Source organism: Marmota marmota, unplaced genomic scaffold (assembly GCF_001458135.2).
Source record: "Marmota marmota marmota unplaced genomic scaffold, marMar, whole genome shotgun sequence".
Classification (NCBI taxonomy): domain Eukaryota; kingdom Metazoa; phylum Chordata; class Mammalia; order Rodentia; family Sciuridae; genus Marmota; species Marmota marmota.
Window position 1 is genome coordinate 630,568 of NW_026000136.1, and position 17,382 is coordinate 647,949.

The 17,382-nt window shown below is 40.0% G+C and overlaps 1 protein-coding gene and 1 long non-coding RNA gene across 3 annotated transcripts in view; one reads left to right on the plus strand and one right to left on the minus strand.

The window, feature by feature from the left end:
* Positions 1–1,845: 1,845 nt before the first annotated feature.
* On the plus strand, positions 1,846–10,112 carry LOC125611171. Its single transcript, XR_007341298.1, has 4 exons — positions 1,846–1,859; positions 6,575–6,584; positions 7,041–7,042; positions 9,893–10,112. It is a non-coding gene; the product is annotated as an uncharacterized LOC125611171 (long non-coding RNA).
* The window catches only part of LOC107155932 (cytochrome P450 3A9-like), a 16,234-nt gene continuing 7,943 nt past the window's right edge, over positions 9,092–17,382 (minus strand). Inside the window, exons 3-7 of one of the 2 annotated variants that reach the window (XM_048785193.1) lie at positions 16,453–16,519; positions 14,399–14,559; positions 12,828–13,054; positions 10,282–10,444; positions 9,092–9,706 (exon numbers count right to left, since the gene is read on the minus strand). In XM_048785193.1, coding sequence (XP_048641150.1) covers positions 9,560–9,706; positions 10,282–10,444; positions 12,828–13,054; positions 14,399–14,559; positions 16,453–16,519 — 765 coding nt within the window. In that variant the 3' untranslated portion in view covers positions 9,092–9,559. The remainder of the gene's footprint in view (positions 9,707–10,281; positions 10,445–12,827; positions 13,055–14,398; positions 14,560–16,452; positions 16,520–17,382) is intronic. The other variant, XM_015501938.2, reaches the window with a different exon arrangement.

Consider the following 17,382-nt stretch of genomic DNA (forward strand, 5'->3'; position numbering starts at 1 on the left):
CAGAATTTACTGGAGATTACAAAGGCTTCTCTGCCAGAATCTATAATTCCCTTGAAAGTTTTGCAATTAATTTTAAGATCCAATAGAGGGGACTCTTGATGAACTAATTGAGCCCAACTTACTCTATTTGAGGACCCAAAAGTCTGAACTTCGCAGCATCCCTCTTCTAAATCTTTCCCTGTGGAAAGACAAGGCAAGAAAACAATTTGCAGTATGGTATCCTTTGTAGAAAGCTGAATGATGGAATTTGTTTGAACAACAAATTTAATTTCCCCACTAAAATTTACATCAAGAACACTTGGTAAAACCCGAATTCTTTTTTGAGTTAAAATGCCTCTACCTAATATTAAACCTATTGCATCTGGTGATAAAGGACTATAAATTCCCATAGGGACCATTTGTGGACCCATCTCCAGATTCAGAATGACTTCTAAGGAAAAATGGGGCTCCAAGCTCCCTGTTCCTGAGCAAAAAAAAATGTCCCAGATGTATCACGAGACTGAGCCTGTGAATAGGGAGTGAGTGATGGTTGACCCAGAGCCAATAGCTTCTCCAGAGCAAATTGTGATGTCCCCACTATTTGGCAGGGCTGGAGCTGAGCCCGCCTCCAATTTCCCTGCTGCATAAACAGAAGTGTTCCCTTTATGATATTCTGGACATGGCATTCCGGTACCCAGTGGTTACCTTTCTGACAACATGAACAAAGACCTGGTACATTTCTTTGTCCTTGCAACCATTTGCAATCCCTAGCCATGTGCCCCTTCTTGCCACAATTAAAGCATTGCCTCTTAGAATTGGTCTCCCTTAATAGAGGTTGTAAGACTTTTAATGCAGTTGTCACAGCTACACCCTGTATTGTGCAGGTCCCACATATGAACAAAGATGTATGTAATCTGATATCATTCCCTTTTTGCAGTGGGGCCGAATTACGTCTTGGCAAACTTTATTAGCATTTTCAAAAGCTAGCTGTTTAACTAATATCTCAGAGTCATTTGGGTCTCCAATCATACAGTTCACAGCCTGGTATAAATGTGCTACACAATCTGAGAAATTTTCCTAGGCCCTTGCCTGATCTAACTGAAATCTAGAGTCTTCTCTCACTTAGTAGATAATTCTCTTTATGCCCTTCTTGCATACACACTGAGTATAAGTTTGTAAATCACAATTTAATGTTGTTCCAAATCAGCAAATTGTCCCATCCCAGTCAACATCTCTAACGTAATTTGTACTCCATGCCTTCTCTTAGTTTCTGCCTGCTCAGAGCAAAACTCCATTCACAACAAATATTCACCTCCCAAAGACAAGTCTTGGCAAGGGTAATCCAGTTATAAGGCGGTAGGGCCTCAATGCACACTGATTCTATCAAGCTTTGAACAAAAGGTGTGTTTGGGCCATACATGGAGAAGGCGAATTTTAATTCTTTTAATGTTTTAAAAGAAATATCCACATGAATTCATACATTTTCATCTTGATTTTGTGGATCTAACTGCTTAAAATTTAGTAATTTAATATATCTTCACCAGTCCCTTGGGCAGCTCTGGCTTTGAAACCCTGCTGGAGTGGAAAATTTTTGTGGCCACCATATTTGGGACTATGAGTCTGAGTATTCCCTCATGGACAGGGTAGTTTGCAAATTATGGAGGTCTCCTGCTAAATCATTCTTCTCAGGGTCTTCCTCAGGGTCTTGCAAAGCAATCCCTCCCTATCCTCCTGTATCTCTTTATCTAATAGAGCATTTGCCTCTAGCTCCTTATCCTGCTTTCTGTGCCCTAGGAATGGAGCCTGCTTTGGCTCTGCCCTTAGGTCCTATCCCTGATTTTCCCATGTTACATTCCCTGCAAGCAAAAAAGTCCTGGAAGGTGGGCAGATCTGTCTAGTAGGTCTAAAATTTTAACCACATTTCTAAGGCCTGTGATTAAATCTCCAGAGGATCATTGTCCAATATCTTCACCCAAATATGACAAGTCTCTATTACAGTCCAAATGTTTTCTACATTCTCAATTGTACTCCTAGGCATGTTAGGTGAAATATAGCCAGCATGCAGCTCCTTGCCAAGTTTTTCCCAAGTATGCAAATCAAGTGATTCCTCCTCACAAAACCATGGACAAACTTCCCTAATCACCTTTAGGGACTGAGCAAGTTGAACTCTTTCTGTAGACTTTCTCTTTTGCTTCATGATAGTCTTGAGAATAGCAAAGTAAATTTCTCTCTCTGTAGAGTATGAGTTCTCCATGCTTGATGTCATGCTACAAAGAAACTTCCTCTCTCCTCTTTCTCTCAATAAGCTAGTCACATGCATGCTTCCTGCAAGAGAGTGCCCAACCACCCCCCTGATAACATTTCTCTTTTCATTTCCTTGCAAAGGTTCCCATGTTTGGGCACAAATTCTCACACATGGGTGAGGGAACAGGTTCCCCTCTGGAGAGATGGGCTCACTGAGAAAAAAAAACTAAGAAAGTAGTACTACAGGACACAGAAATATAGTTTCAAGCAGGGTCAGTGACGGGCCAAGCTGACCAGATGGGTACAGCTTCTAACAAAGATGGAGCCTGCGATTACTTTATTTATAGCAGTACAGATCAAAGGGGATTGGTAGATGTAAGGTTTTAGTTTGGGAGGAGTCTTGTCTCAGTGCTTGCTTCTTCAGGAAAAACAGGATAGAGGTGGGGGTAGGCAGGCTGTTCAGTTCTTAATGTGTCCCACCAATCTCTGGTATTGTGCAGGGCCTTTTGGCAGAGGTGGGTGGGAGTTCACAAAGTATTGGGTCATGTCACCAGCAGGAGTGCCCCTATGAGTTCCCAGATACCAGATCTTCCTACTCAGTGGCTTCAATACTGATCTAGTCCACATACATTTCATGGATGGCTTCCTTTTGCACTCTCCATTATTACCAAAAACTTGAATGAAGTCTTTATTTCCTTTTTAGCACATTTACTTCAATTTTTCTTGGGCCTACATATATATGTGTAAATGCCACCATCACCCCACCACTAACACCAAGTTTCTCTTATCCTGCAAATCTAGCTGAATGTCATGGCCCTGGACGGCCTCAGATTTTTTTTTTATTATAGACCTCAAAAATTATTTTCTCAGCTCCTCTGTCTCTGTATTAATTATCTGATGTCTTTTACAAATTATCCTACAATATAGGGGTTCAAACAATAACTATATTATCTTAGATTTTGTGGGTAGCAATTGATAGACCCAGCCTGATTCCCTCTTAAAATTGGCAGTCATCTCGCCAAAATCCATGAAAAGATAATTTTGGCTTTACTATAAATTACTGCAAATTCTGAACTTGCTTGGAATGCCTGCCTGTGCCTTGAACTCACCCATGCCTGGTTCTCTCTAACCAGATAACAACCCTCTCTGAAACTTTAGAGGCGCCTCATAAACCTTGGCCTTTGCTGGCCAGATAACAACCCACTCTGAGACTCTAATGACCTTCATAACTTCTGATGTCGGGCCCAGCAAAAATATAAACTAGCCTTTGTTTTGATATCTGTAACCCCCCTTTGTGTAACTTTCTGGGCTATACAGCTGGGCTGCAAGAAACCTACAGGGCTATTTTGGTCCTGCTGTTTTTGTTGGGAGAGGCAGCCCAGCCAGTTGAAATAATAAGCTTGCTTTAATTTGATTTTATTGGAGTCAGTGGTCTTTTCTTTGCATCCTGGTCTAACACAATTCCGAAGTTGCTTTGCTTGGTGGTTTTGGCTGGGAGATTTACATGAGGCTGAATCCAAGATGGCTAGGAGCAGCCCTCGTGTAAAAATTAGACCAAATTATCTACTTCAAAGGTACGTCATGCACATGCCTGGCAAGTCAGGACTGATGTTTGGCAGGAGGTCTCAGTTCCTTGCCAGGTAGCTATTTCAGTGTCTTCAGAACATTGCAGCTGGCTTCCACCAGAGCAAATGCTCCAAGAGGTGGAAAGTGGAAACCTTATTGTGATTTACAACTCAGTCTCAGGAGTCCTTCCCTATCCTGGGGGTTTCACATAGGAAGGGACTCACAATGCTGTGAATACCAGGAGAAAATGAGCATTGTGGAGACTCTTGAAAAGTAGTTACCAATCCTCTAACCACAATACTGCTGAACAAAGGTCATACTGAAGAATAGGAGACTTGATGTCAAGTAGAACTAGCACATAGTAGGGTCTCCATAATGTTGGTGCATGGTCCCTTCTACATCCATGTCCTGAACACTGTGATGTCAAAGAACACCCCTGCATACACATCAGCACTCCTTCCTCTGAGTGGACCCTTAGCCCCTCAGCTGCTCCAGTCATTCACAACTAGGGTATCGTTTCTTCTTCCAATTCCCCCAACTTCTCATCTGCTGTCTGCATTATACATCTCACTCTACAGAAGCCCCAATGATCTATTGTGTCATAAGAAGCCACTCTCAAAAGAGCAGCCAATGAAGATTCTTTAATTTGCTCAGGATTCTTTGAGTTGATTGGGCTCACCTGGGAAAGACTCAGTGGAGTCTCTCCAATGGTTGCAGAAGGGCTGGGTCTAGGGCCACCCCAACAGCTCTGTTCATATGCCTTGGTTGGAAAGACAGAAAGTTAGATAGATGATACACAAGTCATAAATAAATGAACTGGTAGATGGAGAGATGGAAATAGATGACACACAGAAAGAGCTACATAAATCAGTACATGGATACATAAATAACAAATGTAGATGTGTAACCACATAAAAACATGCAGCTGAACACTTTGGAGTAGTTTTTACATATTCAAACAAAATTTTATGAAGAGTATAACTCTTGGTCAAAAAAGTGAATATACATTATGAAAGATCAACTCAAGCCCTTCTGGGCCCATCAGCAATCACCTAGAAAGAACTTTGTAAAGGTCTCATCCCATCTGCCACAAGACAGGAAGAGCATCCCTTGGGTTAACCATTGACTGGACTCTTCCTTGGTCCTATGTATGGATCTTTGAACCCTGAAGGATTCAACCTGTCTCACCCCAGGTTTCCATTTATTCTGGACACCACACAGCCTGGCCATGACAGGAAGGACTTGCCCTGATTCTGGGACCAGAAAAAAACAGATTCTTAGGACAGGAGAATGCTCATGTTGAATCTGAAGGAAATTTTCCCACTAAATACTGAAGCCCATATTCCCAAGATGGTTCCCACTAAGTTGTTATCACAGAGGAACTCCTAGAGTATGGATGTTCATATTGATTGATCCTTGGGAAAATTATTGACTGATATCAGCTTTGATATCAAAGATTTCAAATGGAAAACTCAGTGAAGGGTGTCAGCAATTTTATTTTCTAAAATATTAGGTGATGCTGGATTTGATAAAGGTGGCATCTAAGCATTGAAAGATATCGTTCTCCTGAAGACTGAAGACTATGAATGATCTAAAATAGCAGTTGACACTGATTAAACACTCCCTCTGTGCTCTGTGGTCTGTGTCCTGACACTTCACATCCATCACCTTATTTTGTTGCCATATGAGATAGAGGCCGGCATTATCTCCCTGTGCTGCTGTTAGGGAATCTGAGGGACTCTGCACTAGGACACAAAGGTACTGAGTGAATTTTTCAAGGCATGAAGCTGGTAGGGGTCTGGAGTGAAGAAAGGACTTAGCCGTGAACCACCCCACAGTCACCCTGAAGATTGCCTGCCAATAGCTCACAGATTCCACACATTCTTGAGAATTACCCTTGTACAAATCTAAGTCATTTCACTGTGGATTTTGTCTCCTCTGTGAGCCAGTCTACAACAGACTGAAGGGGTCTAAATGACTGGCATCTCTGCTTAACATGAGCTCAACTCTGCATTACAATCCTGGCCCAGAGCTCCCAGTGGGATTCAAGGCTCAGGAGTCCCAGCCTGAGAGCCAACATCCTCATTGTCTGTGTGGTACTGCCTCCTTATATTGAATTAAATGAACAACACCAGCTAGAATAGGTGAAAGAAAGGATAAAGCTGTGTCAATCAGAAAGTGGTATGTGCCTTTTCCCACAAAACCATGGGAAACTAAAAGAGAAATTTGTCCAAATTTCTGAATTAAATGGAAGTAAATTGTCAACCTCATATTTAAAACCCATTGTATTTTTCTGAATTAAATGGAAGTAAATTGTCAACCTCATATTTAAAACCCATTGTATTCCTTCACAATGGGAACACTCTCCTACATTACTGCAGTGTGAACATCATAATGCATTATGTTGCTAAGTTACTGAGTGGATTGTTCAAAGTCATGACCTTTGTAAGAGCCTTTAAATAGAGGAAGGCACTGGATCCCATGACACATTGCTTCCATGTAGTCCAGAGGCCTCCACTGCATTTCTCAAGTTGTCACAACCATGTTCTTTACGGAAGAAGGATCCAGCCCAAGTGCTGAGTTTTGTTGTCTCCTTAGCCTCTTTGGGTCCAGGTCACTTTTCAATGCTTAATATGAGCTCAACTCTGCATTACAATTCATTGGTTCTCATGAGTTCCACCAGCCAGACTAGAAACAGTAACCTGCTAGGAATGAAATATTTCTAGATTGGGTTTCTCTGATGTTTCTTTATGGTTTTGATCAGAGCTCCCTCCTGAAGACAGAGTCAACACTGTGTCCTTCCTTCTCTGTTTCATCATGTTATGGTCCAGCATGTTTTATCAGTTCCCAGAACTTCAGAAGGTGAGAGGATTAGAAATAAAGACACATAGATATAGAAGTATAAGAAAGCAGGGTTTGGTTGGAAAACCAAACTCTGATGGGCTTTGACTCACATCAGAGCAGGCTCTGCACATTTATTATATAGGTTTAAATATCAAAAAGGATTTAATGTGAGAAGCTCCTTCAAGATAAGCAAAAACAAGGCTGTGAGCAGGAATAGCCCTATTAAAAGCTTATCGGCTTGCACCCATACCTTCTCTACCTCTAGGTAGTGGGTATCTCAAGGATATTAAGTTCTCCCATATCTCTTTCATCTCTGGGCCACTGGCACTTAAACTCAGGACTATTTGAACCAATAAATTCTGTAAGGCACAGAACCTGCTTTGAACAGGGTGTCACCAGCAACAGAGCAGTCTCAATCCTGATTCCATGGAAAGTTCACAGAAGGGCATCGCGTCTGCCTTGGTATTGTTCAAAGAAATCTGTGGAAAGCCACTCCAAATGCATGCAGCTTTAAGTCTTGATGCACCAAGGGGATCTGAAAGATCACTGTAGTCTGGTGCAGTAGTGCCATGACTTGTGGCTAGGGCTTTTTCCCTTGCTCAGATAACAAGGCATGGCCCTGGGAGTAGGTGGCACTCAGAGGGGTTGAGCTACACTCACCTGTTCCTTTGTAATCCTACCCCTTGCCTCATTTGAATGGCTTCTCCCCAATAAGAGGGTTCAGCACATGCTCTTCTCTCTCTTTCCATAGACCCATAAGGTCAGAGGAGCCATCACAGGACCCAAAGAAAAAGGGACTTCTCTGTCTCTGTGTGATTATTTTGTGCCAGCCCAATTCACCTGAAGTGATCCTGAGTGTTTATTCATGGAACGGGACAGAAATCATAATTCATTCACCACTCCCAACACTATCAGGTATACCATGATTGATTTAATTCATTTCCAAGGTTGTTCTCTCTGGTTCCTTGATTCAGGATGTGTCTTCCAGGTCTCTCTACTGTAATGTTACACTTTATCCTTTGCAATTAAATTGTATTCTGACCCATGTTCAAAAAAACTGTGTAAATATATTTATCAACTTTAGCTATTTATTTATATACCTGTTTGTACTAATGTCTTACTTTTTATTTCCATGGATGATAATATTTTCATATAATTATTTATGATGTGAACCAAATGGTCCCTCTTTGGTCAGTGGCAGCCCCTCAGGCTGGCTTCATTGTGTTTTCAATATGTCCCTAGTTTTTCTGAATGTTTTCTTGCATTCTGTATAAAAAGATGTTCCAGCCTTACTTTGGACTTGCCAAGCCCTTACCATAAAATCAGCCTTTTCTCTAACCAGCCCTGCTTCCTATAGAGAAATATGGTATTTTGTTCCAGCATATGGTCACCAAGGCTGCTCCTTGCTATGAAAATGTTACTATTACCCAGTCCCATCAGTGCAGGCAAGTAGGGAATTTAAATTTCTACATTCAAACCTACACAAACACATGCACACCCCATATCCATTTGTTTCTCTATTTTCCTGTCGGGAAGAACATGGATTCACAGTGATACATTCCATCCAGTTCTACTTCACAGGTCTCATCCGAATTTTCTTTCCTAAACCAGTGAGTCCCTTCTCCAGCATTTCCTATGAAAGCTGGATTTCATTATCCTTGATTAATTTACTTATTTAAACAATCTCTCTTCTTACACCTAACTTCCATTTATCTAATTCTAACCCCTCAAGCCCTCCTTAGCTCACCTGTGTGTTCTTTACCCTATTTAGTCAACAAGTGTGTATTATAGGCCATCCCTTTGCTTGGAGCCCATCTCAGGTTGCTTGGACTTCCATATCCAGGACAGGCTGTCCCTTATGAGGACACCTTCCCAATTGTATCTCATATCTGACTTGAAGCCACCATTATTCCCTCCTCCACCACAAAGTGTGCCCTCACATTTCTGGACCACATATAATGGCATTAGGAGTGAATTATTCAAGAAGGGAAGGGGAAGTAAAGGGAAGAAAGAGAAGGGACAGGAATAAGATGGAAAAATCCTGTGTAGCTCCTGATACCAGTTGAATCTGAGGAGCACTGCTGTAAAACAATTGTCTATCAACCACTTTCTAATTCAATGCTCATTGTGCTTGTTATCAAGTTGGGAGTTGAAGATGGACTACAAATGTTTCTTGCTTTCCAGTGGGATAGGAGTATTAAATATAAACTAGAAGTATAGTAATAACTATCTCAGTAAAGCATTACAAATTATATGCTTCAAAAATTGCACAAGGACATTATGAATATACTTTTCTAGCAATGGGAAAATTAATAGTGGGTTAACTATATCTTACAATTTAATTTGAATTTCTGAAAAATTTCCATGTATTCACTGATTGTGATGATCAAAAGATTTAGTTTTGACTTTCACTGATTCAGTACTCTATATCCCCTTATATGGACATAAAGGCTTCAGATAAATTTTATAAGGATATGTTTATTTACTTTCTCATTATAAAACTTATCACAGCATATTTCAAAGAACACATCATATATCAATGTCACTACAAAAGCCACCACAACCACCCTCATTCCATTAAAAATTGTTGACAAATTTGGTGATAATTGTTGATTCTCTAATCAGAGCTCAGGAGGAGCTGCCAGGACTAACTGGCAGTGAGAGGAGAGAGCCCATTAGACCCAGAAAGGGTGAGTCTTCGTGTCTGGCACTGAGGTGGTCACCTCCTTTCCATCAGAAAATAGATAATACTCTGCACAGACCCTGAGCAAGCTCAGCAAAGGTCTCCAGCATCTCTTATCATTCATCAATTAAGGAATATAGAGTCTATCTTCATTTTGAGTTTTCTTCACAAAATAAATTTTTGTTCTCTGATGTTCTGGGTCCCAGGCTCTAAGGACAACAATGCACAAATTCTTAGGGAAGTTCAGGCTCCACTTATTGTCCCATCTCTGCACACAGCCTTCAGAATAATGGACTTTTCAGGTTGAAGAAGTCCTAGATCTCTTAATTTCGGGGGAATCTGTAACATATAGACAAGCACATGGAGAAGCAATGAATGAAACACCAGGAACCAAAGCAGCAAAGTAGAGAAGATTCATTATGCCCAGTGATGTTCCACAAACATAAAACTACTTTTAGTATCATGCACTTTGAATTCGTCCTACTTATTCTCTAAGGTGTGTCATGATTGGATAGTAAAATTATTCATTTATCTGAAAAATTATTTCATAAACATTTATCCTGTACAAGGCCTGAGACAGGGAGGTTCTGTAAGTTCTGGTGAGGAGATCTTCTCTCAAACATCAGAACCCTGTGGTCACCACAACTCATGACTGTGCACAGGGTCTCTCCAGGAGACTTAAAGCTGAATTTATACTGTGCTCAAGTTCACAGTCCACACATACACATTTCACACTAATCTGCATTGAGTCCATATGTTTTTTACACTTTGTTCTTCACAAAGTCATGGACTTAGAGCCCCCCATGGTGAAGAACTCTAAAATCTCAAAGATGGTACAAAAGAGACTCACTGGACTATAGATCTAAGAATTAAATGATGAATGAGCATATATTTTTCTGTGACTAGGCCCCTCAGTTTGGGAAAACATATTCAAATAAACATTATTTATATGAAAATTTACTGACCTGTGTTTCCTTACAAGTTTGGAAGGAGAAGTTCTGCATTACTTTGACAAGAGCAACTTTCATGTTCATGAGAGTAAACCTCATGCCAATGCAGTTTCGGGGGCCATTTCCAAAGGGCATGTATATGTACGGATCAATGCTGTCCTTGTTTTTCTTACTGAACCTGGTTCCACAATAGATGACAAGTCAACAAAACATTAAAACCACAGCAGTTACTTGTTTCAGTTTGTGCCTTAGACACCCCCAAGCAATGATGTAAAAGATGATTTCTGGGCTGGACATTGAAATCCAGCTGTGGTTTTGCTATGAGAATTGTTAAGCTATGGAGTTTTTCCACCTTTCTCCCCCTTAGCCTATAGGAGTTTTTCCACCTTTCTCCCCCTTAGCCTATAGGATCTTTCAATCTTCTTGAGATAAATGCTGTTTCAAAGGAAATCATGGTAAATTGAGACAGAAAATAAAACAAAACACTCATAAAATATAAGCAGTATAACAATAAACACATAAAATGAAATGAGATAGTGGTTATGTAGGTTATGGCACATGCTATAAAATTTGAAAACACAGACACACAGACACATACACACACACACACACACACACACACATATGCATACACACAGAGTCATTGTGTCATATCTGAGGAGATTTAGTTTTAGCATCAGAATAAACAAAATCCTGGGTGATCAAATCTCTTATAAAAATAATGGGGAAATACTTGTATAACTTATGCACATCCTGAAATATATTTTAAATCACCTCTGGATTGCTTATAATAACTAATAATATGTAAATACTATATAAATGCTTATTGTATTAGACTGTTTAGGGGAAACTGACAAGAAAAAAAGTTTATTTAGTTAGTTGAAAGTATAGATCCAAAAACCGTACATACAGACTGAGCACAGTGGCACACTCCTGTAATCCCAGCAACTTGGGATGCAGAGACAGTAGGATCCCAAGTTCAAAGCCAACTTTAGCAATTTAGCGAGGCACTAAGCAACTCAGTGAGACCCTGTCTCTAATAAAATACAAAATAGGGCTACGGATGTGGCTCAGTGGTCATCCGCCCCGAGTTCAATTCCTGGTACCTCCAAAAAAATCATACATGCAGAGGTTGAATACATACTATCAAGTGCTATCAAAAATCAAATAAAATATGATACAATCTAGTTTTGCAAAAATATCTATATATGCATAGGAATATGTTTATGATAACATGATCATATTATTAATTAATAATTATTTAAAGAATTTAACAAACTAAAAAGTTTCTTCTCAGCAAAAGAAACAATTTGTGAGGTGAATAAAGAGGCTACAGCTCGGGAGTAAATTTTTACCCCTCACACATTCGATAGAACACCAATCTCTAGGGTATATAAAGAACTCAAAAGCAAAGCACCAAAAAAACAAATAACCCAATCAATAAATGGGCCAAGAATCTGAACAGACACTTCTCAGCAGAGGATATACAATCAATCAACAAATATATGAAAAACTGCTCATTGTCTCTAGCAATTAGAGAAATGAACATCAAAACTACTCTAAGATATCATCTCACTTCAGTTCAGAATGGCAGATATTATGAAAACAACAATAAGTGTTGGCAAGGATGTAGGGGAAAAAGTACACTCATACATTACTGGTGGGACTGTAAATTGGTGCAGCCAATATGGAAAGCAGTATGGAGATTCTTCGGAAATCTGGGAATGGAACCACCATTTGACCCAGCTATCCCTCTCCTCGGTTTATACCCAAAAGACTTTAAAACAGCATGCTACAGGGACACAGCCACATCAATGTTTATAGCAGCACAATTCACAATAGATAAACTGTGGAGCCAACCTAGATGCCCTTCAGTAGATGAATGGATTTAAAAAATGTGGCATATATACACAATGGAATTTTACTCAGCATTAAAAGAGAATATAATCATGGCATTTACAGGTAAATGGATGGTGTTGGAGAAGATAATGCTAAGTCAAGTTCGCCAATTCCAAAAAAACAAATGCTGCATGTTTTCTCTGATATAAGGAGGCTGACACATAGTGGGATAGGGAGGGGGAGCATGGGAGGAATAAACGAACTCTAGATAGGGCAGAGGGGTGGAAGGGAAAGGAAGAGGGCAGGGGGTTAGCAAGGATGGTGGAATGTGATAGACATCATTATCCAAAGTTCATGTATGAAGACACGAATTGGTGTCAACATACTTTATATACAAACAGAGATATGAGACATTGTGTTATATATGTGTAATAAGAATTGTAATGCATTCTGTTGTCATTTATTTTTTTAAAATCAATTAAAAATCAAAAAAAAAAGAATTTAGGATAGTGAATGGACATAGCATTTATTTTGTTCCTTGTCACAAATTCATAGCATTTTACAAGAAAATGTTATATTTATAATAGGAAAACTGCTTAAAATACAAAGACATATATAAAAATGATTACATAGCTACCTGTATGTCATCTATGATAAGAAATACAAGGACATACTTGGACAACCCTAGCCCAGGGCAGTTCCCTTTCCCAGAGGCCCTGTACCTTTCAGGATGGAACTCCTCAGGCTCTGGCCAGTACTGTGGGTCTCGATGAATAACATAGCTTGGCATCATCACCACTGTTCCCTTCCTAATGGGCACTCCATTGATTTCAACATCTTTCTTACAGACCCTCTCAAGTCTGCCAGCAATTGGGTACAACCTGAGAGTTTCATTCACCACCATGTCCAGGTACTCCATCTGTAACATGGTATCATAGGTAGCAGGTGCCTGAAGAGAAAAAAAGAGATTTTTGGAAATTCATGTTTAGAACTAACTTTAAACACAATCTACATAGTTTTATTAAAATGTTAGGAGGTCCCAAGAATAACAGAATGGAGAAAGAGAGTAGTGCTTACAATTGACTAAGCATTGTAATAACAATCATGTCCATTTGACAACCATGTCCATGGCCCATTGAAAAGTGCAGAGTAGTTATGAACATAAGAGGCCTATGGGACAATCCCAAATTCGGTGTGTAATATCCTCAGCAGCATCATGTACTACTTTTTCTCATGCAAGGAAAAGTAACTAATAGAATATGACAATTACACTCAGGCAAAATATGTGAAAGTCACTATAACATTTCACTAGAAAAGTCACAGGTCTATTTCAAGGAAATAGAACATAGAAAAGTGGAAATAACCCATTATACATCCATTTTTCTTGGATAATCCTGCTTTGAATGTGTGTGTGTGAGTATATATATATATATATATATATATATATATATATATATATATCCTAGAGATAACACTACATCATGTAAAAAATGTTGGGAAAAATTGGTAACTTCCACCCTAACACAACCAAAAAAATCTAAGATTGGATGGCATCATGTCACACAATTTCAGTTTCAGAGAACATTCTAAGGAGGACAGGAAGCCACTCTCAGCCCCACCCCCTGTTGCTGGACCAGTCTTCAGGGCTTCATTGTGAGCTCTGAATAAGAGGCTTTGTGCCCACTTCACTGCCAAACCAGCCATGCCAGCCCCAGAGACCAGGTGTCTTCATATCCAATAGACTCCCTGTTTAGGCAGAGGTGTCAGAACACCAGGAACAACATGTGGCTAATGCCTGGTGTGACATTGGAGAGGACACAAGGCAGCAGTAAAGAGTTTGGCTCAGGAGCCAGAAAACCTGACTCATCCCCTGACTGCTTCTCTCTAATACATGACTAGAGTGTGAAGATGTGTGGAGCAGAGCAGAGTCATCCTGTCCAGCAAGCCTGGGCTCACTCAGCAGACAGCCAGGAAGGAGCTCATGCCAGAGCTCAGCAGAGCCAATGGTCCGGACACTTGAGTGACACATGCTTACACTTCCTAGGTGTCATCATGATAACTGGTAATGGATACAATTGAAATTACACTCTTAAAAATTCCTTGTAGTTTTGGGAATAACATTTTCCCCAAAATACTGTTTTCTCCTTCATTTGTCTCTTCAGATCCTTTCCAGATAGAGCTGGTGAAAAGAATCAGTGACTATATTTTGGACAAAGCCTCCTAGGAAGTGAAAAGGAGGGAGTCTTGTTGAGGCTCCGCCTCTCTCCTCCCTCTCCAGGTACCATCTTCTCACCTTATTGGGCAAAGCCGCATCAATCTCCTGCTGCAATTTGGTCTGGGCATCAGGATGGGTGGCCAGTTCGTACAAAATGAAGGAAAGAGCACTACTAGTGGTCTCATAGCCAGCAAAAATGAAGATAATTGATTGGGCCACAAGCTCCAGATCAGTCAGGGCTAATGGAAGAGGAAACACAATTTAGGTAAATCCATCAAATCACAACATCAGGGTTTAGATGAAGAGAAATCCCATTAAAACCCACAGATAACTAGGCAGGACCATGGAAAAGCAATTCAGGGTCATTCTCAGAGTGGTTTTCACTCTCATGTCTATCTGATAGGGGAGCCAAAGGAAAACTAATTTTAATCCAGTTTTCCTGAGGTCTACACCACTCTTAGACTTGGCTTCTTGTTGTGACCCCTTGCCCGCAAGGAAGACGCAACTCAGGAATCTTCTTTCAGCAGTTTATTCAGGCCCTTGATAGTTCTTCTTCTCCCTCCCGGATGCCCCTCCCAGCCTTAATAAAGCATCTCAAGCCCCAATGCAAAGCTGCCACGTGGAGCTTTCTCATAGGGTGGTAAGGGATTGCGTGCCAATTCTCCATATTAGGAGTTGTTTATCACAGGCCACAGTGGAAGCCGGCGCCATCTTCTAATGGCGGCCACGGTCTAATTAGAATGGCTCACCACAGCTTCTAGCTGTGCCATTCTCAGAACCAGCAAAGATAGGTAATTTCAAGAGACACCATTTCTATCTAAGATACACAGTATGATCAATATGGACTTTTAGATACCTGGGTCCTGAAAAAAAAAAAAAAAACATGATCTCTGTGCCAAACATGCAATTCAAAATAAAAAAGAAAACACAAAACGAGTGTTTGAAAGGTCTACAGAGTTCATATTTACTGATAATGATTTTCTATGATGATGTCATGGGAATATTTAATTATCAAATCGTTTATCCCAGTGAGTATGAACCCCATTAAATAGGACTATAAAGTCAAGGTGTGGGCCAGGTGCAGTGGCACACACCCGTAATCCCTGCGGGAGGCTGAGGCAAAAGAATCATGAATTCAAAGCCAACCTTAGAACAGTGAGGAGCTACTCAACTCAGTGAGACCCTGACTCTAAATAAAATACAAAGTAGGGCTGGGATGTGGCTCAGTGGTTGAGTGCCCCTGAGTTCAATTCCTAGTAACCCTCTCCCCCCACACCAACAAAAAGTCAAGGTTTGTAGCTTGGATGTTTGCATTCGTAGCTACCAGCCACATGTGGGTGTTTAAATTTTAATTAATTAAAAGTCAATACACTTCTGTTCCTCAGTGGCACTAGCCACATGTCAAGTGCTCAGTAGCACATGTGTTCAGTCATTATTTTATTGACGAATTAAATATAGATTGTTTCCTTCATCATAGAAAGCTGAATAGAACTGGGTAGATACATACAGGATAGATGGATGAATGGATGGATGGATAGATAGATAGATAGATAGATAGATGGATGATATGTATATGTGAACATAAAAATATGTGTACTGGGGCTGGGGTTGTGGCTCAGTGGTAGAGCATTCACTTAGCACATGTGAGGCACTAGGTTTGGTCCTCAGCACCACATAAAAATAAAATAAAAGTATTGTGTGCACCTACAACTAAAAAATAAAAATATATTTTTTAAAAAATGCATAAGCCCAGTCCTCATATCTAGAATTAATTGCTCAACATTCAGGAATTTTTTCAGATGGTTGTCAAGGCACTGGGTACCATGAATTAGAACTGCAATGGGAGTACTTGTGTATTACAGTAAATTAGGGGAAAAATTTGAAGGAGAGAGAAAAATAGTTTATATCACTGGATGTGAGTAGGTACTTGTTTATATCAGCTTCAACATTTGAACTTGGTTCTAGATGTGTTTCTCTAGAAAGTTCCTCAGGCTACTGTATATGATATCCAAGCATGGCCTTTCCGCAACTTGGTATAAATGCTCTTCTTCCTGGAGAATCTCCTGCACATTTCCAGAACACACTTCCCTCTGAGTTTCCCCAACAGTAGATGAGATAGCAACCTCGTTTACCTTTATGAGACTCCACATCTTTGGAATTCTGAGAATTTATCATAAGCTGAAGAAAATCCACCCGATGCTAGAAACAGAGTGATTTCAAAGATAGAAGGTTAATTATGAAGTCAGAAAAAAATTAAGAGTACAGAACTTATCTTCCCTTCTGAGACTATGACTTACCCTTTAAGTACAGAAGTCCAGCTGGAGTTTCCTAAGTCATCAGTGAATAAAAGTATCCATCTACAAACTTTGGAGAGTAGGACGTTTCCCTGAGTGAAAACAGGCTATGGTGTCCAACAGCTACTGGTTTTTGCTCTCCCTGCTTGTGAGCTTCTATGGATTCTGAACACAGCCTCCTGGCCAGAGAGTGGCTGGCTTTGTCTCCTGTTACATTTGTTTGCTCACGGAGAAGTGCTGGACCGCAATATTTTGTTTTACTACCTTAATTCTTCACCAAAGATGCCACAGATTAATATCCTGACATTTTTAGAGCTCATCATCAGATTTTGGGCAAGCTTCTTGAAATATCCCACCATGCTTGAAGCTATAAACTTTGTACTGACACCTGGAGGGCCCTTCCTGGCTCCCTGGCCTGCACACATCCTTGTGCTGGCCTTCATACATAAAACAAAACCTTCACCTAAAGAACCCCATGCCTGCTCCATGAGAGGCCAGACAGTACCAGCTACCCTGAGGATACCTTCTGTGGAGAGTTTGTAAAGTGAGAGGTTTGGAAATGCAATGTTTCTTTGCCAATATAAAATCTGATTAAATTAAAGCACCAGAAGAATAATTTTATGTTGAAATTTTATCTATTGAGAGAAGGGATATGATAAAATGTTTTTCCTCTATTTAAAAAAAATCATTTCAACTGATATATAAAAACATTAAGCTATACATATTAAAACATTAAGTAAGGTACTTGATTACTTTGAGATATATATA